The 23,333-nt window shown below is 32.4% G+C and overlaps 3 protein-coding genes across 6 annotated transcripts in view; 1 reads left to right on the top strand and 2 right to left on the bottom strand.

The window, feature by feature from the left end:
* Positions 1-23,113, bottom strand: part of LOC131947458 (polyubiquitin-B-like) — a 32,684-nt gene extending 9,571 nt beyond the window's left edge. Inside the window, exons 1-3 of the mRNA XM_059308676.1 lie at positions 22,885-23,113; positions 13,251-13,259; positions 789-1,007 (exon numbers count right to left, since the gene is read on the bottom strand). Coding sequence (XP_059164659.1) covers positions 789-1,007; positions 13,251-13,259; positions 22,885-23,098 — 442 coding nt within the window. The 5' untranslated portion in view covers positions 23,099-23,113. The remainder of the gene's footprint in view (positions 1-788; positions 1,008-13,250; positions 13,260-22,884) is intronic.
* LOC131947477 (uncharacterized) lies at positions 9,882-14,622 on the bottom strand. Of its 2 annotated transcripts, XM_059308701.1 has the most exons (8): positions 14,561-14,622; positions 14,310-14,372; positions 13,993-14,116; positions 13,770-13,871; positions 12,460-12,951; positions 12,258-12,362; positions 11,042-11,096; positions 9,882-10,284 (listed from the first exon to the last, which is right to left on the bottom strand). In XM_059308701.1, exons 5-8 carry the CDS (start codon positions 12,712-12,714, stop codon positions 9,896-9,898), a joined length of 804 nt encoding a protein of 267 aa, XP_059164684.1. In that variant the 5' UTR covers positions 12,715-12,951; positions 13,770-13,871; positions 13,993-14,116; positions 14,310-14,372; positions 14,561-14,622; the 3' UTR covers positions 9,882-9,895. The 2 variants fall into 2 exon arrangements, with proteins under 2 accessions (XP_059164684.1, XP_059164682.1); XM_059308699.1 differs by lacking the exon at positions 14,561-14,622 and having other exon boundaries at positions 14,310-14,516.
* Positions 15,653-20,154, top strand: LOC131947471 (uncharacterized). 3 transcript variants are annotated; one of them, XM_059308690.1, is made up of 8 exons: positions 15,653-15,738; positions 16,151-16,255; positions 16,527-16,650; positions 16,980-17,075; positions 17,441-17,913; positions 18,404-18,508; positions 18,843-18,897; positions 19,717-20,153. In XM_059308690.1, exons 2-8 carry the CDS (start codon positions 16,151-16,153, stop codon positions 20,109-20,111), a joined length of 1,353 nt encoding a protein of 450 aa, XP_059164673.1. In that variant the 5' UTR covers positions 15,653-15,738; the 3' UTR covers positions 20,112-20,153. The 3 variants fall into 3 exon arrangements, with proteins under 3 accessions (XP_059164673.1, XP_059164674.1, XP_059164675.1); XM_059308691.1 differs by having other exon boundaries at positions 15,674-15,936; positions 19,717-20,154; XM_059308692.1 differs by having other exon boundaries at positions 15,679-15,936; positions 16,980-17,042; positions 19,717-20,154.
* Positions 23,114-23,333: the final 220 nt, after the last annotated feature.

Here is a 23,333-nt window from a genome sequence, read left to right as displayed (position 1 = left end):
ACATGTTAATGCCTGTATTCAGACCAAACAATTAAATTTCCGCCAAATGAAAAGATGATTATTGCTCTATTACATAGTAGCGTCAGCCGACAACAGAATATTATATGTATTTATCTTGCTCGTACTGCTGACTATGAATGGTTTGACTAATGTTGTAGGAGGGTTGTTTTCACTTTTAAAGGGTTATGCTAAGTTTTTTTTTTCCTATTTGTTTTATAGTTTAACTTAACTATACATGATTTCCACAATAACTTTCATCACGTCAATAATATTAAATGTTAAAATGCCGTATAGTGTGATAAAAGTCATGGTTATATTATAGAAGACCCGCCTAAGTGTAATATTAAGATAAAAACACACTACATTGAATTATGTTTAACTATTATACATAACAATGCATACAGACATACACATGCATTGAAATCTCTAATACCTTTTGTTAAAAAATTTAAAAAAGGAAATAATTATTTTTCCCGACTTAAATGTTGAGTTATCCTGTAACGTTAAGCCATGACTTAAAACAAAACTACAAAACACACTAGTAGAGCAAACTGTCTACTATACTTTGGGAACATTAAAAAAAAAATGTTGACAATATATGCTTAGGTTCGGTTACCATGCCACATTAGTGATTAGCTTGTCGGTCAATTGTTTACCTCAGCCTAACATTTTCATCACTTGACTACTAAAAATGTGAAATTGACTTTAGAAGAACAGCAAATAGAGTACCATAGTGATTGAGCTTGGGTTATTCAATGAAAGGGTCAAGTATTAGTTATGTCCCAGACGAAGCATAAGATAAATGGTTTCGTTTTTCTTAATGTTGTAATCTGACAATCTGCGACCAGCTTTAAGATTGGTGCCACAAAATATCAGACGTTGTTTGTTTGGTGTAATGCCTTCTTTTTCACATATTTTGTCCATGACAATTTCAGTGGTGTCTGATGGATCAACCTCAATGTTGAATTTTTTTCCAGCAAGGGTTTGCACGAAGATTTGCATAGTACCTCAAAGACGACGTGCGATAGACTGAATGGAATCTCCCTGTTTGTTGTCATCAGACAGTGTTAGGGCATCATCACGTTTCTTTACAGCATAAAAGGACAGGCGTTGTTGATTCATTATTATGAATAATGTATGTAGCGGCGGAAATATAGATTAATAACAAGGGAAGAGCTTGTATAAAACTAGTAAAAAGCTTCGTGATTAAAGTGTCGTGGTTTAGATATTTCATTGAACGTGTAATTTGCTACTTTGAAGAAGCATTTACTTTTAACTGTTTAATTCTATAATGTTTAAATGTAACTATTTTAAACGTTACTTCCCCTGCTGCATTTTTTGTTGTTGCAAATTTGAAGTATAGAATGCACGAAAATCACATTCCAGGTAAACCGTCGAATAGCCAAGCAGTCATTTGAAATCACATACAAATACCTAAATAAAAGAAGTCGCAAAATTTCCTGACAAGCGATCAAAATCAATCCTGCAATATGAAAATTAGGCGTCAAAAGATCATCACCGTTACCCCTATAGAATAAAACAACTACATTATACTTACTACATACATTTACAACAATATACATGAAAGCACCATATATGGAGAAAAAAAAACCAACTCATTTTTATATTGTATATACATTAAACAATTTGGAAAATTGAAGACGTATTAATTGAAATTGGTTAATAAAATTAGAGACTTATTAAGTAAAATGTCAATTATCTGCAATAAGCTGCCAGCACATATTTTAAAAGAAAACAAAGTCGCTCACTACATTTCGTGTGCAGCACTCATTCTCATGTTGGTTGGAAAATATTCTGTAGAAATAGCGGCTGTTGTAGTCACGTTGACCAAGTTTGTACGACTTTTTCTCAGCATTAGATTACAGCCGGATAGTTACACTTGAAACTAGATTAAAATAAGTTGAATCAGCTCTCAGTAAATGCCTGATTAGTTTTACGCCTCAGTGATCAGATGTCAACCCCTTTACTGTCCGTGAGAATAACTGTGGTAGACGTAGACTTAAGTGTCAGACCCCATGTGACACTATCCTACCTCACCAGTTGGAATAAATAAAACTAATTGAAAGATTCACTCTAAATAACAGGTCATTGTGTTTGTGTAACAATAATCTCGTCCAAGTTTGGCGAAATCAAAATTTTAGTAAATTCATCGTTTGCATTTTGTATTTATAATCTACGGCTCTGGTTGTGGTTTATAAAAACATTACAGTATCGAGTTATTTTATAATGCGAAGGGAAAGGAACTAAAGCTGTCTTGGGTAATGTTGTAATTTTCTTTCTTTTTCCCCTATACTGTAAGCATGCCTAATCCATACAAATTTGCAGCACAGTTATGTGACTGGAATAATGTACAGTCTAGTTTACCGTAGGAAAAAAAAGCAAAATAATACTAACTGAATGATTATTTACAATAATTTAGAACAAAGATGTGTACATTTAAGTGACACTAGAGTACCAGTCATCCGTTGGATAACTGTGGGTTCCGGGGGTCATCCATCAAAAAACATCACGTCTGTCACTCAGAGGCACAGCGACCCTTCCCGGCGCCCGGGAACAAACTTTTCAATTTGAACCCACCCCCCCCCCCCCGCAAGATTTCGATTTACAACCCCCCCCCCAAACTTTGATGTGCACCCCCCCCCCCCCCTCAATATTTTGATTTGAACCCCCCCCCCACCCAAACTTTCAATTTGCACCCCCATCAACTTTTCAATTTATTTTTCCAACCCATTTTGGCGCCTTCTAAGGCGCCCCCACCCCCTCCTCGCTACGCTACTGCAGTGTCACTTATCGTCACAAAAAACAGACCCCACATTCAAAAATATGTTTTTTTTCTTTTAAATACACCGAAAACACCGATTTCGGACTATCCCTTCATATACTGACGTCACAGGTGACCTACTCTACTTCATCTGCCCAGTGTCCCGCCAAGTCTCAGACAACATGTTTTTATCGTTTAAAAAACAATTCCAGCCGAGCATGTCTCTGACCACACTATCCTTTCATATGCTTAGGACAAAGAAATAGATGAACTCTACTTCACCTGCCCTGTATCCTACCAAGTTCAGATAGGCAACTTTATCATTCACATCTAAAAAAAAATTGAAAACAAAAATATCATTGACATTGGTCTAGAACCCGTGTCACTTGCATGAGAGCCGACTACTCTACCAACATAGCTATTTACTCGTGACGTCACAAGTGAATTTTTATACTATACTATGAGTCTCCATATGCAACTTTATTTACGCGCATAGATGTAGATCTAAGTCTAGTAGTAGTAACTTTCAAATTAAATTTTATCTTAAATTAGCCAAACAAAGATTTATATAAAATAAAGAAGGTTTGAAATTATCTAGATCTAGATAGAATTATCTAGATCTAGATTCTACGACTCGTTTTCTTAAGTCTTAAGTTTAGTTTTTCTTGCTATATCTAGAATCTAGATCTAGATCTAATCATTAGCTGCGCTAATAGGCCCGGAGAATATAATAGATGTATGAGAAATGTTACAATGAGTCAGTTAGGTCATTAAATAATTTTAGTTTTAGTTTAGATTTGAATATATTTTCAGATCTAGATAGCTTTATTTTATTAGGAAGATTGTTCCACAAATTAGAACCAGAGTAGGCGAAGCTATGTTTTTGGAAAAAGGTTGAATAAGGGAATGGTAAGTTAAGACGACGATTTAATTTTATGTTAAAAGAAAACAGATCTGATAAGTAAGAGGGGGCTGTTTCGTGGAATATTTTATATAAGAAAATTGATTTAGTATATATTATCTTTTTATTTAATGGAAGTATTTTAGTTGTAAGAAAAGAATCCAGACTACTAGACAAGCCAGTAACCAGTTTTATAGCCCTTTTTTGTAAAGAAAGAAGAGGACGCTGCTTAGATATAAAGCTGCCGCTCCACACTACAGAAGCATAATCAACCTGGATTGAATAAAAGCCTCATAAAAAACCAGCCTGCTCCTATAGTTGAGAAAGTTCTTTATCCTAGCTAATTGAAAGGTTGACTTTAATAAGGACATTCTTAGAAAATGAATATGGTCAGACCAAGTGAGGTTGTGATCTATAAACAATCCTAGGCATTTGTAACTGTCTACCTGTTCAATGTTTGAATTGTCTATAGTAATGTTTAATGCGGTGGATGGAAGACGAAGGCGTTTCTGATGAGTTGTAATAAACATTGACTTGGTTTTATCGGGGTGAAGTTTCATTTTGTTAAATTTTGTCCAAGTAGCAAGCTGATTGGCACATGTTTGAAGTTTGTAACTGAGTGACTCAGCACTGTCTGCAAAGACATGCAAAGAAGTATCATCAGCGAACATCTCGCACTGACCAGCGTCAATATGTAATGGAAGATCATTAATGTATAAAGAAAAAAGTAAAGGACCTAAGATTGAGCCCTGTGGAACCCCTATATTAACATATTTCTGTGAAGAGATGGTATTAAGGTGAAACACGCGTTGAGATCGGTTAGATAAAAAGGAGTGAAGTAACCGAACTGTAAAGTCGTGGAATTTGTATGGAATTAGTTTTTTAAGAAGTATGGTGTGATCAATAGAATCAAAGGCTTTTCTGAAATCGACAAACAGCGAGCCACAGAGTAGGTTTTTGTTAATATTTATAAGCCAGTTTTCATTCATCTTAATCAGAGCAGTGTGACAAGAATGAAACTTTCTAAACCCAGACTGATTACTATGGAAAAGCTTGAGCTTTTCTAGGTAATTTGAAATGCATTTGTTTATATGTATTTCTAGTGGCTTGGAGAGGGAAGAAAGTATAGAAATTGGCCTGTAGTTATTAGCATCTTGGATGTTACCTTTTTTGTGTAGTGGTATAACCTTAGCATGCTTAAAATGTGTCGGGTAATAATGCTTGGCAATACAGAGGTTATAGACATAGGTTAAAACTTCGGAAATTATAGGAGCTGAAATCTTCAATACATTATTAGAAATATCATCAAACGAAGTTGTTGAAGACGGTTTAAGAGATCTTAGGCTAACATATACTTCATGAACAGTGAGAAGCGGAATGATCAGCTCTGTCCTACCACGGTGAGCAGAATTACAAAATTTTTTAAGCTCCTCGCTGATTGTGTAATCAGCATCTGTGTTGAGCGCTGCAGATGATATAAAATGATTGTTAAAGTCATCAGCAGGTATCTGGCAATGTCCAGCTGTATTACATGTGCGTTTTTTTCTAATTATTTGATTTATAGCAGTCCAGATAGATTTGGAATTAGGTTTGCCTGACAGCAGCTTATTAAAATACTCCTTCTTCGACCTACGCACGAGCAGTTTGACATAATTTCGCTGCCTACAAAAGTCCTCAGAAAATCCATAACGTTTAAGCCAGTCTCTTTTATTAATTGCAGATTCGATATTGTTGTTAAACCAAGAAGGCTTGTATGTAGTCTTAACTCTTAAGACTACATACAAGCCTTCTTTAGAGATTTTAGGAATATGTTTGTCATATATAGTATAGAAAATACGCAGCCATTCAGAAATGGCAAGATCGGGACAATTATAATTGTATACATTGCAGAAGGGGGCAGCCAATAAATCCGAAAGAAAAAGATTTTCATTAAATTTTCTAAAAGAGCGATAACTTATAGTTATGTGTTGCCGCGAAGGTACACATAATCTTTTTGTCGAAAAAGTACAACAAACAGGGAAGTGGTCACTAACACCACAAGAGGGGACACAGACCTCTATTAGGTTGCAGTCAGGTGATGCGTATATGTGGTCAATTATTGTACTTGATTTATCATTTACCCTGGTAGCCGTGTGCACAAATTGTTTTAGATTCAAAGAATCAACAATATCTTGCCAATATCCTTGAGGTTTTAATAAATTTATATTAAAATCTCCCAATATGATATATTCATTGTTAGTAGATAAAACGGTATCCATCATGGAGCAAAAACGATCATACCAATCCATGTTTTCACAGGGATTTCTATAAAGGAAGCAAATTAAAATTGCCGGATGGTGTTTGCTTTTTTCGAGTTCAATCCAAATACATTCTATATTGTCCGTTGACAGATCCTTCCTGTACTTGAAACGAATTGAGGAGTGGACATAGACACAAAGGCCAGTTTCTTTGTGTAAGGATGGGTCTCGGCGTATTAGGTTATAATCAGAGACGGATATCTCAACATCATTTATAAAAGATTGTAATCGAGTTTCAGAGAAACCAAAGATATGGAAAGGATTGTTGGAATTGTTTAAAATTTTTAGAACTTCACGGTGTTTATTAAATATGTGGAAAATATTTAAATGGCCCAATTTTAGCCCACTTTGTGAGGGCCAGGATGATGAAAATAGACAATGCATAAAGATAATAAAATATCAATGAATAAGAGATGTTATAAACAAAAATCAATATAATGAACTAATTAAACAGAATCAATATAATTGTCTTACAATTACACGCTTTGTCATCCAATAAACAAACACTCGCTGCTCTTCACACTGCCTTCACTATAATTAAAATAATACAGTGAGCTAAACTAGTAAATAGTAAGTGAAAAAAGTTAGGTTCCAGGAAGGCGCTTAAGCGACAACATTAGAGCTTGATGAAGCAACAAAGGGCTAAAGCCCATTAAGTGATGTAAGCCTGGGCTAGAGTTCAATTGATCTGAAGATATTGTTGGAAGCAAATCAACAGTCGAAACCAAATCAGACGTTGTACCTTTTACGTTTGAAAGTTGCACATGGTCTTTATCTGTTAAGCTGACGGCTCTTTGGGGATACTTTATATTTTTAGCGAGAATGCTGCTTCCAATTTTAATCAAATGAATACTGTCACTGTACAAGCGTTGTCTCGGGGCACCTGACTTCGCAGTGAAAAAAGGTGTATTGTTTATAAAACAGTATTTATAACTAATGCAGAAAGACTGTAAAAATCTATTATTTATATCTATCAAGTGCCTACCCTTGCCCCGACATGGGGGTACGATGGATGAAAATCGGATTGTTGCGTTGGGAAATTTGTGAGTGATACTTCTCACAATTTCTAGCATATTAGCTTGTGACAGTCTGACGTTTGATAGACTGTCGTTGACACCACAATGTAAGATTACAGTTGTGGTATTAGAGTCACGTGATCTGCTACTAATAACGTCCCTAATTTTTCAAAATTTGCCCCAGGCAGCGCTATTACCGATACACGCTCGTAATGATCCGTGGCCATTATATCAGGATGGAGACCTTTAAGTGTAGAGTCACCAAGGATCAAATGGTGTTTCGTTGTTAGGTTGGTGTAGGGGGCGGCGACATGTTGTGTGCTATCTCTATTAGTGGCATAGTGAGTAGAGCGTTGGACAACTGGGACATGAACAGACTTGACGGTTGGGACGCTGTATTGTGTAGAATTGCTTTTAGTTCGTGGTCGTTGCAGGGTGCTGGGACTCGAATGTTCCGATGGTTTGATTCGCGCTCTGTCATCACGTTGTATAATTTTAACAGGGATTGGGAACGGAGCTTCTTGCATGATGCCTGCCGATGTGATTTTTGTTTCATTTATTAGTTGTTGATTATCCTCACATGTTGAGGTGGATATTGTGCTGCAAAAGGGATTCTTGGTTGTGAGGAGTTTCTTTAGTGACGCAGAAATATTTTCTTGATCAATCAAACGCTTCTTAAGGTTAACGTGTATATCTTTGCAGCTATGCACTTCATTAGATAGTCTCTTGACTTCGTCCCTTAAGACAGCGTTTTCGACTCGGAGTTGTTCTAGTTGGCTGTTAAACTGCAATTTCTCCGCTTTAAAAGCTTTTTTAACACAGGTGATCTCGTTAAGAATAAACGATCTTAAGTTATTATCCAGTTGTGTGGTTTGAAGAAATGATATTTTTGGACTAAGCAAATCAGTTGGTTGAGATAGGTTTGATGAAAATGTATAGTTATTTATAGGTGTTACACAATCTAACGGATTGGTATTGATCGTATCCTCTGCACATTGATTGTCACTGTTGGAAGCGGACATAATCATGGGCGGTGAAATGGGTAGCTCCAATACTCTTGGTGGGGACAGTGAAGGTGGTGGTGACAGTGATAGTGGCGGCGACATGGGTAGAGGCATGTCGACAGCTTTGTCTGTTGTAATTAGGTTATTTAGAATACAGCAAAATTCCGAATCCACCCAAACAGACACAACGTTAGATTTTCCCTGTACCATAATTTTGTTATTCGTGTGGTACAGATGGACAGACAGCCCTGGTAATTTATAAATATCTTCAACATTGGCGCCATCATCATCCCTTCTTTCCTCATCAACACCAGCATATTTTGTTTTGAAGATTCTTTTTACTTTTTCATAGCTAATTGAGTTTCTAAAGGCAATGATAACGCATTGTCCTCCATCTTTCTTTTGAAAATGAATATCATCCGCTGCACAAATGTTAGCAATCTTTTTTGATATCGCTTTTTCTTTATTTAAACGATACTTCTTAGCTCTGCTGCTTCTGGTGACAACACCAGTCCCTAACATTTTCACTCACCAGTAAAATTAAAATATCATGCGGACATCAGTAGAAATAGATGAAAAAGAAAACGAATCATCAGTAGATCTACAACAACTAAGAATATAGATATCCGGTTTACATTTTAACAATGGATGAGACAATAAAATAAAAACTTAAAATATCACAATAAGAACCGGCTAGTAAATAAGTACTAAACTACATTCTCAACCCTAATGGATGAGTAGTACTTCCCTTAGATTTTTTTGGATTAAATAGTGAATAAAAACACTAAAAACTATGAAAGAAAGTTGACATCAATTCCGGAAGTAAACAAGTTGACGCCATTTTTTACAGCTCTCCACTTCCAAATTTAACATTTAAAAAAAAATGGGTTACTCTACGTATGAATAAATCAATAAATTAATTAACGTATTTAAATAAATTTGTGATTAACAGTCTGTCTGCATTAAAAAATTATTCTCTACCTACATACTATTTTACAGCTCTCCAGATAGAGTCGAACATATCAAAATACTCGATCGGACAAACAAACAAAAAAATAAATATTCAAACATGTAAACAAACTTGACTTTTAGTAGTATATAGATAGATAGATAGATAGATTAAAAGAAAATCAGGCACACTTTTTCAGAGGTAGTCAGCACAGACGTTCTCAAGAGGAATGATTTATGTGGTTCGTGTCTAGTTGAAAACACGATCAGAGTTATACATAGTTATGTCTTTGGCACTCACAAAATCTGCATTTCCTATGTGACACACACTCTTACGGTTGCTAGTAACTGCATTCGTTGTTGTGAAATAGGAAATCATTTTTAGGGAATACAAAAAATATTTTAAAATATTACTTTTCAACAGATAAGATTTCAATCCGCATACAAATGACGACTGACTGATAAGTATGTCCACAGGTTCTAATGTTTGCTGTTTCTTGGTTTTAAATTTACAGTTATAACGAGAGAATGTTAAACAGGACCATATCTAAAAAGACAACGTCAGTGACATGTCATTTACGCCAATCAATAATACTGAATTTTTCTTTAAATATAACAGTGTTTGTTGTTCAAGTAGATAAACTTGTTTCAACAATACATAAAAGCAAACAATACAGGTTTGATATTATTGTTTATTTTTGTTAATGGGCATGATATATGTTTTCGTACAATTAACATCGTATAAAACACTAGGCCAGCAATGAAAAAGATCGATGTCGCTTGTATTGAATATTTTTAAAAATCGTCATTTGATAATATGTTGCATATATTTTCAGATTTTAATAAATTTAAACTCTTTAATAAATTTTTAAAAATACAACACTTGTTGACATTACAATACAAAGTTTTTTTTTTGCAAGTGAAGGTTGTTTAATAATATTTGGAAGCTAGACGTCAAGAAGTACACAAGACAAATGTGTACATTCACAATCATCAAAGGCAGTGTATGAATATAACACATCTCCATGTTTCAGACAAACATCAATTGTTGTTGATGCTTCAACAAATTTTTCTTTTGTCGCAACAAAACCAGAACAGAACTTCGCAACACCAGAATCGTGACAAACTTCAGCTGATACAGCTCGATCTCCTATTTGTTTTATTGTAAGACTTACTTTATACCGTCCATCAACAGAGACGGAAAATTCTCCAGTGCTTGGATTAAAATGGTTTCCTACGTTACGTTTTACAGCATGAAATTTTAAAAAACCATTGCGTTGCCTGTGACCTTGTGAGGCAATAAACCCAGGTGCAGTATGTTCGTGTATATGGTTGGCTGCAAGATATAAAATAAAAAATTGTCTCTGCTCATTACAATATTTCTTACTCTAACGATGATTATAATGAAAAAAACACACATGTTAATGCCTGTATTCAGACCAAACAATTAAATTTCCGCCAAATGAAAAGATGATTATTGCTCTATTACATAGTAGCGTCAGCCGACAACAGAATATTATATGTATTTATCTTGCTCGTACTGCTGACTATGAATGGTTTGACTAATGTTGTAGGAGGGTTGTTTTCACTTTTAAAGGGTTATGCTAAGTTTTTTTTTTCCTATTTGTTTTATAGTTTAACTTAACTATACATGATTTCCACAATAACTTTCATCACGTCAATAATATTAAATTTCTGATATACACAATGAAATAATATATAAATATACAGCACAAATCACAGTCAAATAATAGATAAAACTGAAGAGAAACACGACGAACTCGAAAAAGAAATGTAAACACAATTAACTAGCAGATAACACTAACAATAAACACAAGCAACTACCAGAGGAAATTAACAATAATCACAACTAACTAGCAGAGAAAACTAATTAAATATACGCACAATCAACTAGCAGAGACAACCAAATACATTTGCTGACATATCATAAGCAGACTTTTAAGGGGAGTGGCAGGTGTGGAGAGGGAAGGTGGCCCATTGGGAAAGTGAAGTAGAGTTTAGGTATTATATTAAGATGGTATTGTTTCTACTATATTTTAAAGTCAGCAGTTTATCAAATAAAAATTACCTACCCATTTTTTGAAAATCTTGTGACAGCATTAAAGATTCTTTTTCCAGAGTTTCAATCTAAGAACGGAACAATTGTTACTGTTTATATTAATTTTTAAATAACAAAAAACATTACAACTCAAAATAAGTATTTCTTTCAGATAATTTTCTCTTGGAAAAGAGGAGGGGGGATTTAAATAATTAAAACAGTGAGCACACAAAAACTGTTTAGGATGTCCTGGAGAACTAAAGCGGGAGTGAGCTCCCCTAAACGTTCTCGAATATTCTTATATAACACTACGGGGGTTGGCAATTCAAGATTTAGACATGATTTTAATACATTTTTAATTACCTTAACTTTTAAAAAATATAATCTCGAAGAAAAAAAAAAGAATTGCGTACCTAATGAACAGTAAACAATGTCTGTATAATAGTGCGGAATATTAATAATTTATAAATTCATAAACTTATTTTTGAGAAATTGGAAATAGCGTAAATTAGTACTTCCGGTCATCTAAAATTATTCAACATTAGAGAGAAGGCAGACTATTAGATCTTTTACTTATTGATGAAATGTTGTTCATATGATTTAAACGGTTCTCAAGTTATAGGCTTTTGAAAAAAATAAATTTAATACGTTTCACTTTCGGTTATCGAAAATCGCTTAAAAGTTAATACAGCACTACAAATTTGATATAATACTTATTTATGACATTTCATCAACCTAGTTTTTCTGGCCCGATTACGCAGAAAACGAAATTTTTTGATAAAGCTGAATTGATAAATTGTCCCCGATTAATATAAGTCCCATATACTCCGTATATGATAAAGTACTGGGGTGTAAAGGGGTGTCGAAATTTCGTGTAATTTTTGTGCACGATTACAATACTTCCTACATACATAAGAGAAAGTAAACACTAATAAATTAATATGAAACATTTTTTTAATAAAAGGTATTTTTTCGTTGTATTTGCAGTTTATAAGCAAGGGATTAACAACACTCAGTCAGTTATAACGGTAATACAATTACTTGTATGCAATGTTTGATGATGGTCTGCAATTAAAATAATATCAACAACTAAATGTTTTTTTACATAATGTTGTTGAATTATAACATTACTAAGTAAATCCATTATTTTAAAATGTACTGAGAACTATGCACAGGCGTATAATATGTCATGTTAATCAAATGTGAAAAGTGCAAAAATATCTAAAACAAACATAATAATATACATTTACCTTCATCGATTTCCTTTCCCTGGACTCAAAGCTTTTATTATATGATTCAATCAGTTTATCAAAGGACATAAATCTTTGTTGTAGAAGTTTACATATCACAACATGCTGTTGAGTATAATTATTTGCATTTTACCTTTTACAAATCTTTGCAATGTAATCTATTGTTCTTAAAATTTTATTATTAATTTTGTTCTTAACTAACCTTAGTCAGTAGTTTCTCACATGCGTTTGTTACATACATATTATTTTCCTTTCCATCTTCTTGTATTGTAGATATCAAAGCGGAATGGCTCCTAATTTCTAGTGTTAAATTTTCTGCTTTATCTCTGTATTCTTGCATCTCTTTGTTTATTTTGCGTAAGATATTTTCATGTTCTTCAAAATCTAGTGACATTTTCTGTACTGCTTTGTTTATTGGTTTTTCTTTTTCTTTTAATTTTTCAATTTCTTTGCTCATCTCATCAATTTTATTATCTTGTTCATTTTTTTTTTCTTAGGTTTTTAAAATCGTGTTTTTGTTTCTTTGACAACTTTTCAATTTTTATTCCCACGTCACTTTGTTCTTTTACAGAGTTGTCTCTCCGTTGTTTTAATTCTGATATGTCATCTTCAGTCTTTTGTTTTGTGTCTTGTAGAGAAATAACGGCTGATTCGAGTTTTTCTAATCTTCGTATAGTGTCGGCATTACATTCAACTATTACATAAAAATAAAATAAAAATACTTTTTCTTGTAAAAAATAACGGCTTTTGACAAAACAGCCCCGTCAAAACAAACCCGACAAATCGGCCCCCAACAAAATGACCCACTCAAAAAAAACCCTCATCAAATTGCCCCGACATATTGGCTACCGTCAAATGGGCAACATAGACGTTAACATTTCCTCCAAATACATGCAGTTCCAGTCATAAATATACAGCAATTCATAAACAAATCGATCTCTTAACAGGAACATGCCAATAATTTAAAAATGTTTATAATGTTGTACTACCAACCATGAAGACCTGCTGCTTCAAAGCAAGTACTGAATTTTAAATGTATAACACATATGTTTACATGATAAAAAACGTTCAATTTTGATAACTTGTCAAGCATTCTCCAGATAAATGTATTGCATGGAACTCTCTCCCCACAGGATGAGGAACAGCCCACAACCGATTCATACTATTATTACATAGTATTAGATAAAATAGTATAAAATATAAGGCGTATCGACGAAGAACTACAAACGTTTTCTCATATAAACGCAATGGCTGAGCAAACTGAAGGATATTGATAAAGGGATCCTACCGTATGTGTCAGGTTAAATGAATCCGTTACCTTTTTGTCTTAAGCCAAAATACGTGAACCTATTCTTTCTAAAGCACATTTGACAGGATCCATTTGGTTTTTTGACGTGGCCGTTTTATCGCCGGTCGTTTCGATGCGCAAACGAAAATCCATATTTATTTATTTTTTATCAGTGTTACTTATGTCAAAATAAGAGTGAATTCGTATGAAAAGGTTTAGTTTACCTGACATCGTTTCTTTAGAACTATTTCCAAGGTGCATTGATTTTAAAAGTTTATTTTCTGCTGATGTTTTTCCTTCTCTGGGAGGGTACAGCTTGGTGGATTCTGCCAACATGTTATACGCATAAATTATGTCAGTGAATCAAAATCTAAAATAAATGCATAATAATTACTTAAAAAACTGCAAATTCGAACTAGCATCTACTATAGGCAGAATATTTCGTACCATTTAGTGCTTGTATTTGCTCTACAAGTGTACTTTGTGCTGATGTTACCATAGTAATTGCATCTTTCACTGTTATGTCGGTGCCAGAAGTCTTGTCTACACATTCCATAGCGCTTTCCTTAATCTTGATAATTTAGAAAATACATTTCATTTTTTTTACTATTTTATCATTATTTAAACACACGTTAAACATGTAGGCTAAAATTATTCATAGTTGTTGAAAACATAATATGCTATTTTTCTTCACTTTTAGCATTTTACATTTAAACCAATTAGACATAGGTAACAAAACAGTGTTATTATTATTTAGTATTTACCTGCTGTACAAAATCATTGATGCTCCTCTGTAGATGAGAACTTGACTCGTCCAATAGCTCGAGCTGGGTTGTTAAATGTTTCTTGAGGTAGACAGACATCTGAGTACAGTATACTTTATTTAAATCAAGTCTTAAAGTGTTAAATGTTTCCAAACAAAACTATGTAAGCGTAGAAAATTGACATGTATTAAGTAGTTTAGTACTTCTTGGTTAAACTAACTCTACTACACACACACAACAAACACACATACATTTAATTAAGACATTAAATTACTCAAAGCTGAGCTTAAAGCAATGGCGTACTTTCTTTTCCTTGTAGCCAACTAGGTAAAATAATATCGGGAAAATCCGATTACTTAAAAATATTATTTTCACTTCTTGATATACACGAAACAATGCGATGTTTCTGAACATTACATGTTTAAAGATCCGTAAGATTGATACTTTTTTAAGAAACTTTTTTTCATAGTGCTGGTTTATTTAATTACGAAATGATTTTATACATAGAATGTTTAACGACAACGTAGTTTATATCCATCATGAGGTTGCAGTCCTGCTAAACAAGCGAAAACATTAAGAAGCTGTTTCTCACTGTAAATATTATGCAAACACAAATGTAACATTAAAAACATATTGTTGTCATTACTAGATTTTGTATCTCAACTGCAGCAAGAAGGTTCAGTCACATCATTCGTACAGCACTGTCACATCAACATGTTGACACAGCTTGAAATGACGTCACATTTAGCTCCCACCCCGCTCACCCCCGACTCATGCAGTTGCTTTCTATGTGCTAGCTCATAGCATGACATCAGTACACAGTGCCGTCAAGGATTTTGTAGTGTAAGTTTAAAATTTGGATTTAATCCAGGATGTTGTTAATTTAGCAAAATATCTTCAATGCTTAGTAGCGACTCAAGAATTACGAGATTTAAAATTTCGACATTAGGATTACGGTATAAAATTATGCAATAATCCTCAGACCTTTGTACTCTTACTACACGTTTAAAAATTCATATTTTCAAATGGGCTACTTGTTTATCATAAGCAATGTGGGTTATTTATATGTAAACCATCATTGGCGTTACTAGTAAAGTAGTGCACTTCTAATCCAAAAAATACCACCCCCATAAAAACAGTTTTCATTCCCCCCCCCCAGGCACCCCACTAATTTCTCATTCCATTTCGCCTTTTGGAGTGTCGGCATGAGAGTTCAACCCCTGAATACCACGACTTTTATTTAGATGCATTAACTCCTCCACGGCTGTAATGTAAGTAAAGCAAAGTAGATTCACTTATACGGAATTTCTCAACTACCAAGAATACCCAAACGGGAATTTCCTATTTTATTTCGTGGAGTCCACTCTGATGAGTAAACAAGCAACTGTTTTACCCTTGTGTGATCGGATTATTCTTCACTAGCCCCAATGTAAATACTGTAACATGATTCTATATAGGAGCATAATTACACATACCTATATTTAAATAGTAGATAAGTTGACAATTTGCTTAAAATAAACCTGAAGTTTGAAGTCTAAATTTGGCCGACATTTTTGTCTAGCTATGTAACACTAAGTATCAAACAACATACCGTTCGGTTGTAGCAATTTTAACATGACCAATTACAGTAGGTCATTTTTTTATTAAGTGTACTATTTTTTATTTTTACGTTACATTATAATCTTATGAAAACATAAGTCTATATATGAATATAAACACACACACACACATATATATATATATATATATATATATATATATATATATATATATATATATATATATATATATATATATATATATATATATATAAGAGACCCAATACATATGTATTTCTTCAGATGTCTCACCACTTGGGTCTAAAGAAACATTTAACTACCCAGCTCGAGCTATTGGACGAGTCAAGTTTTCATCTACAGAGTAGCATCAGTGATTTTGTACTGCAGGTAAATACCATATACTTTGTTAGTCTTGTTATGTAAAAATATTTGCTTTAGTCTCGCCTATTCACATAAAAATTATTTTAAAATTGAAATTCTAAGAAAAGGTTTCAATTTAATAATCATAAATAAATATGTGAAAAAACATTATTTATGTTGTAATTAAATGTGACGTGTATGTAATTTAACATATACTTTACATATACTTACATTAACGAAATATAGTGAGTAACAAAATTAATGGTAACTATTGTAATATTATTTAACCATATTACAGATAAAAACACAGGCAATGGAATGTGAAGAAAATATTTCAGGCACCAATATGACAATTAAAGACGCAGTAGCCATGGTAACAACAGCACAAAGTACTTTAATAGAACATGCAGATATGTTAAATGGTATGGTCATATATTTCATTATTGTGTCCATTACATTATTATCCAACTATTTGCGGCCTTAATTGTAAATGTTGTTATTACATCTTTGTCTACCTTTTTTTTTTTTACTAAACAACCATAAGGCAGGTTTTTTTTGTTTAATTGGGTGTTGTTTTTACAAAGTATTCATTAAATCTTTTAATAAAAATAACGATTCATTTTTATTTTATTTTTCTAAAGCTTGGTAACATGTGAAAACTACATTTTATAAATTATTAAGCTTCATGTAACCATTAAACAAAGGTTTGCATTTAGCTTTGTGTGATCTAAAATATTTTCTGTGTTGACAGAATCCATCAAGTTGTACCATCCCACAGTGATGTCAGAGGAACAGACAGCAACAGAAAGTAAAAGTATGAAACCAAAGAATGTTGAACATACGTTTGGTATTTTAATTCTATTTTTTTTAAAAATTATTATTATTCTCCACTGATCATTTTGACTACCAAAACAAAGCCGTATAGCTTAAAATTAAAAGAAAAATTAACAATAGTTAAAAAAAAATTAAACATTTTTAAAAGCGCTTAATATTTATTTAACATCACTCAATCTAAACTAGTTAGATAAATGAATGTAATATCATAATGTAAACTATTAAGCACTTAAGATAATAATTAAACTAAATAAAATAAACGTACATTTTCTTTTTACTATAACACAAAACATTACAAGATTTACTTTTTGAAGAATAATATTAAAAAATCAGTATTAGGCTATCATATATTTGCTGTTGTTCATTTTTATTTAACAGATCAATGTAATTCGGAAACAATAAAAAGACTTAACGATATTGAAACAGCTTTAACTTCTCTACAAAACACAAAACAAATGACTGAAGATGACATATCAGAAATAAAACAATGGAGGGACAAATTTGTAACAGAACAAAGTGACGTGGGGATAAAAATTGAAAAGTTTTCCAAGAAACAAACACAGAATTTTAAAAACCTAGGGAAACAAATAAAAGAACAGGATAACAAAATAGAAAAGCTGAATCAACAAATTGACAGTTTAAAAAAAAAAGAATCAGACACAAACAAAACACTGGAGAAACTGTCTATAGATATGAAAGAACATGAAAACAACCTGCACACACTAAATAAAGAGATGAGAGTTTACACAGATAAAACAGATGATGTAACACAAGAAATTAAAAGGCATTCGGATTTGATATCTACTATCCAAGAAGATACAACAAAAACATTTGATACACTATTGTCTAAGGTACTTTTAAAAGTAATATTTAGATTAATGCATAACATTAGAGTTCTATTATTGGCTATATAGGAATTTTATTTTTTCTTGTCTATACATAGTTATAAGTTATAACACATTTGTAGTATTAAACTATAGCTTGTGTTTTCACATACACCCCTGTGGCTCTACATACTCTAATGGCTGCTTTACAACCTTCTCCAGTATAAAATTATCTGTTTGTTTTGTTTTCCACATCTGATCTCTGTACTATTGTATGTATGTCTCTACCATCTGTCCATCAAAGTCTAGGTCTGTCTGCTGGTTATTTACAATTGTGTTGGTTAAACACTACCAAAGTTACTCTTTACTAGTATTTTTAATCACAAACCCATTATTTATTGTATTCTTTGTAAAATTTTTGCTTTGTGAGTTTAATTTCTTTTTTATGAGTTTAATTTATTTCAATATTATGTTACCACATTTATTAACCATCTGCTTTTACATTTCTTCTATTTAGCATTATGTGATGTGTAAACTTCTACAACAAAAATTGATTCCAATTCATAAAATAATTGAAACATATAATCAAAACTATGAGACTAGGGAAGGGAAAATGAAAAAGGTAAATGAACTCAAATGTTTTTAGCTAAATATAATGTAATATATTAAATAGAATTCTAAAACAAGTGCTCATGAAATGTATCTTAATCTTTGTATTTCACTAGTTAAAAAAGTTATTAATATTTAAATATTAAATAAAATAGTTTTATTTATTTATAGTAATAAATTAAAAATGTAAAGTAAAATTTCTCGTCTTCCTTTATATCAGTACTGTGTCGCAAAGTACTTGTAGTTATTGTAGTTAAATGCGCCAACTAAAAAAAAGATGATGGATTTAGACAAATTAATAGTTCGTGACACATAATTTATTTCTGTAACTGTTGTTTTATTCTTAGATTGAAACTCTGGAAAAAGAAGTTTTAAAGCTATCACAGGATCTTCAATCTATTGGTAGGCTATTAAAATTTCTTTTCAATATAAATATACAATATAATCATGGCATACAAGTTAAAAGTGTTTTCTAGTTTACAGAAAACACACCGTTTAGGAAATATGTTAATGTGGTTAACTTTTTGGTTGAGTTGTTTGTGTAGTTTTTATCTAAATTCGTGTAACTTCGAGCCTTCGATTCTTTTGTGAATGCTTTAAAGTAAAGTTATACAATAGATCATATAAACATCTTAATACACTGCGAATAATTCCTCATTATGTTATTAATAAACATATTTTAAAAATACGTTTATATCTTTATTTGTTTAAGGATTTTATTTCTCAAGTTAATCGTCTACTGCTAAAGCCTTTGTATTTTAAAAATTATTCTATTGGCCCATATCAGAGATGTAATGGACTCTACTGCAGGAGACATTTTTGTAAGGGAAACAATCCACTTTAATAATTGTGAAACTAATGTAAGCCAAAAGTACGAGAATGATAGATTAAACGTAGTCTTCTGTTTCGGACTGAGGCTACCCTTTTATAGATTTCAAACGTCTGAACAAATGATTGGTCCATAATGTGCATGATTTGGTGTCTTGTGTGGGTTATATGCATTCAATATACAAATGTAATTCATACTTTTACTTAGAAATCTAGTTAGAAAAATTTTTCTTGAAATTTTATCTTATAAATGTATGTCTAAAAGTTGCGTCACTTGATTCGGAACAGTTCTAATGTGAAAATCTGGTCTAAGTTCAACCAACAAGTTAAAAAAAAAGTTATTTTTAATTATTTTGTAATGTTTAGATACCTTATATATTTTATTTCTTGCAGCCAATCAACAAGTGAAACCTTCTACACCGGTTTTTGTTGCTTCAGAAGGTCGCTGGGACGGGAAAATTTATGACGAATACCAAATTATTACATTCAGTGCTGTAGAAACTAACGTAGGAAACCATTTTGATCCAAAGACTGGAGTGTTTACCGCCCCTGTTTTTGGCCTGTATAAAGCAAGTCTTACAATAAAACAAACAGGTGATAGTGCTGTAGGAGCTATTGCTTATCACAAATCTAGTGGTAAGGTGTCATGGGTCGGTGATGTTTGGACACAAAATACATCTGTAGAAGCTTCAGAGACATTTGAGGTTCGGATGAAATCTGGAGATGTTTTATTTTTATCATCTGGCTTTAAGGATTTGGAATGTTCACATTTTTCTTGTTATCTTTAGACATCATGACATGACATTTGCAAGGAACGTCAATAGTAATTTAAAAAAAAAAATACCAATAAGCTGTACAATTATTATCATTTATTATAGAGTAAATATAGATTAGAATCCGAAATTGTTTTCAACATATTAGAAACTAAGGACTTTTATTGATAGTCATTACAAGCGACATTAAACATACTACTACAATTTTGATACTAAATAGTTAGATATTTTCCTAAACAATAGCTAAATTTGTCTTTCCTTCTTTGCTGATGTGTTTTTGTTCTCGCCAATAATTGCTGAGTCACAAATGTTTTGTCTGTAATTTCTATCAGCCTTTTTCTGTATTGTATTAAAGAGTTATCGCCTAACCAATCTTAATTTTGTTGTCTACCTTGCTATATTTTTCTAATGCCAGATTCAACAACTTTGAAATAGGTCATAATAACATTAAAGTTGCCTGTCTCTTTTGTATTTTGTAAATAACAATATCGCCCTTCATAATGATTGACTTGTTTCGTCTTTCACATCTCTCCTAATGTAATTAAAACATATCTTAGTTTAGACCTATCATGTTTATGGCTCGCTGATCCAGGTGGAACAAAGATTTAAAAAACCGCAAACAACCAAGTATTTTGTGTTGTTTAAGCAAAATAATATACTCCAATAGAAACTTAAAGAAAAATAAATTCAATCACAAGAATGACAAAGTTTTTCACAAAGCTTAATTAATAGCCAATCAACTGCTCTCATAGTGCCCACACATATCACCCTCTTGATGACAATACAATGTGACATAAAGTTTGACTGAATTAGCATTCTATTAACTTTTAAAAATTTCACCAGTTTCTTTTATTAAACACCATTTTCCCCAGTTGTCTCATGATCCTCCAAAAAAGCAAACTTCTTACAGAGACGAATAATCCAGAATATACTATAGAGGCTTTAGAGTTCTTTTAGTTGCAAACATCAAAGACTTGATTTAACAAGTAGTTTTTAGAAAGAGAGTTCAACATTAATGTACGCAACGAATAAGGTCAAATATGAGTTCAGAAGACAAAAAAAAATACAATTGTAGGTTAAAAAAGTGAAATAAAATATTAGGGCTTCCAGTAAAATAAAACTGTCACAGATACCTCGGTCTAATAAAACTCTTCAGTGGCGTATATCAGATTTTAATATCGTTGATTTTAAAGAGCAGATTTTGTAACAGGAATATTTTTAATGTGTATGGTATGTCTACTGATATTGTGAATTTTTGGAAAAAAAGGGGAAATTACCTAATAATACTAGCAAAATTAATATATTTCATTGTTGTCTCCCTTTGTTCAGTCTCCATATTGTCGATAAGATCGCGTCTGTACTGCTTGGTGCAAGTCTGTCACTGTCGCTCAGCTGTCTACAGTTTTAAATGAATTTGTTTAGAGAGTTTGTCGGGACTGGTTTTTAGTTTGTCTTCTCTTTTTTCTTCACCAATTCGTTATCTAAATCGTCGTCTTCCCTAGTATGTTGTGTACTGGCTGACCTACTCTAATGTCTTCCGTTAGTGTGTGTAGGGAGAGGGGTGGGCGTCGTGGTGGATGTTAGATATGTCTTTAATTTTGTTGACGGTGTCCTCAATTCAAGCAACTATCTATTAAAATTAATTAAACGTAACCATTTTTAAAGTGGAAATCAACTTTTTTATTTCTGTCTTATCACAAACCAAACCCAACGTATATTAAAGACTAAAAAACATATGTGTAGTGTCCCATGTACGAAATTCCCCCCCTATCAAGCGCTGCAAAATATATAATGCTGTAATGCGAGGCTGCTATGACAAAACCAAAAACCAAACATATACAAATTTTAAGATAAATAAAATTGTGAAGCTTAAACATAATGCAGAGTTTATAAGCTATAAAATTGTAATAAATGGCTATAGAATAAAATAGCGATTTGTTCTTCTGTGTGTTAAAATAACATGTAATATGCGTTTGTAAATGATGTCTTTAATAACAGTATAATTATTGTTGTAGTTGAACTGTTCTCTATATCTTCTTCTAACATCTAAGTAACAACAAAAAGTAGAGCAAAACTAATTGTACAAATGCGCAATAAAAGTCGATTATCATGTTCCTACTCAGACACTACACGAGATAAACATAAAAGCTGTAACTAAAATCTGTATCAAATACTTTATAATAATAATGTGAGACAAATTAAATTAATTAATAATTAGAGTTTAATATAAATCTTTGTTACATAACAGTAGGGTGTAATAGAGATCAATGTTAAAATGCAGTGTAGTGTGATAAAAGTCATGGTTATATTATAGAAGACCCGCCTAAGTGTAATAATAAGATAAAAAATCACACAACATTGAATTATGTTTAACAGATATACATAACAATGTATACAGACATACACATGCATTGAAATCTCTAATACCTTTTGTTAAAGAATTTAAAAAGAAGAAATAATTATTTTTCCCGACTTAAATTTTGAGTTATCCTGTAACGTTAAGCCATGACTTAAAATAAAACTACAAAACAAACTAGCAGAGCGAATTGTCTACTTTACTCGTGGGAACATTAAAACAAACAAAAAGTGACAATATATACTTAGGTTTTTGGTAACCATGCCATATTAGTGATTAGCTTGGCAGTCAACTGTTTACCTCAGCCCAACATTTTCATCACTTGACTATTAAAAATGTGAAATTGACTTTAGAAGAACAGTAAATAGAGTAACATAGTGATTGAGCTTGGGTTATTCAATGAAAGGGTCAAGTATTAGTTATGTCCCAGACGAAGCATAAGATAAATGGTTTCGTTTTTCTTAATGTTGTAATCTGACAATCTGCGACCAGCTTTAAGATTTGTGCCACAAAATATCAGACGTTGTTTGTATGGTGTAATGCCTTCTTTTTCACATATTTTATCCATGACAATTTCAATGGTGTCTGATGAATCAACCTCAATGTTGAATTTTTTGCCAGCGAGGGTTTGCACGAAGATTTGCATAGTACCTCTAAGACAACGCGCGAGAGACTGAATGGAATCTCCCTGTTTGTTGTCATCAGACAGTGTGAAAATATCATCACGCTTTTTTACAGCATTAAAGGCCAGGCGTTGTCGATCTAGGGGGAAAAATAATTTGAGCAACCCGATTAGCCACATAGAGACATTATTAAAATATGCTTAGGTTGGGTTTTACACAACAAATATAGCATGCACAAACTACTATGGAAAAAACAAA

Source organism: Physella acuta, unplaced genomic scaffold (genome assembly GCF_028476545.2).
Source record: "Physella acuta isolate Inbredline_101_S28 unplaced genomic scaffold, ASM2847654v3 ptg000594l, whole genome shotgun sequence".
NCBI lineage: Eukaryota > Metazoa > Mollusca > Gastropoda > Physidae > Physella > Physella acuta.
Note: the sequence above shows the minus strand (reverse complement) of the source record. Positions and strands in the feature narration are given on the sequence as shown.

Excerpts from the sequence above, each read along its gene's own strand:
- LOC131947471 (XM_059308691.1), top strand. The coding sequence starts at position 16,151 with ATGTCTCACCACTTGGGTCTAAAGAAACATTTAACTACCCAGCTCGAG. Across the intron at positions 16,651-16,979 it reads ACATGCAGATATGTTAAATG|AATCCATCAAGTTGTACCAT; the intron begins GTATGGTCATAT and ends CTGTGTTGACAG. Across the intron at positions 17,914-18,403 it reads TTGATACACTATTGTCTAAG|CATTATGTGATGTGTAAACT; the intron begins GTACTTTTAAAA and ends TCTTCTATTTAG.
- LOC131947477 (XM_059308701.1), bottom strand. The coding sequence starts at position 12,714 with ATGAGCAAAGAAATTGAAAAATTAAAAGAAAAAGAAAAACCAATAAAC. Across the intron at positions 11,097-12,257 it reads GGGAAAGGAAATCGATGAAG|ATTGAAACTCTGGAAAAAGA; the intron begins GTAAATGTATAT and ends TTCCGTTCTTAG. Across the intron at positions 10,285-11,041 it reads ACAAGATTTTCAAAAAATGG|CCAACCATATACACGAACAT; the intron begins GTAGGTAATTTT and ends TATATCTTGCAG.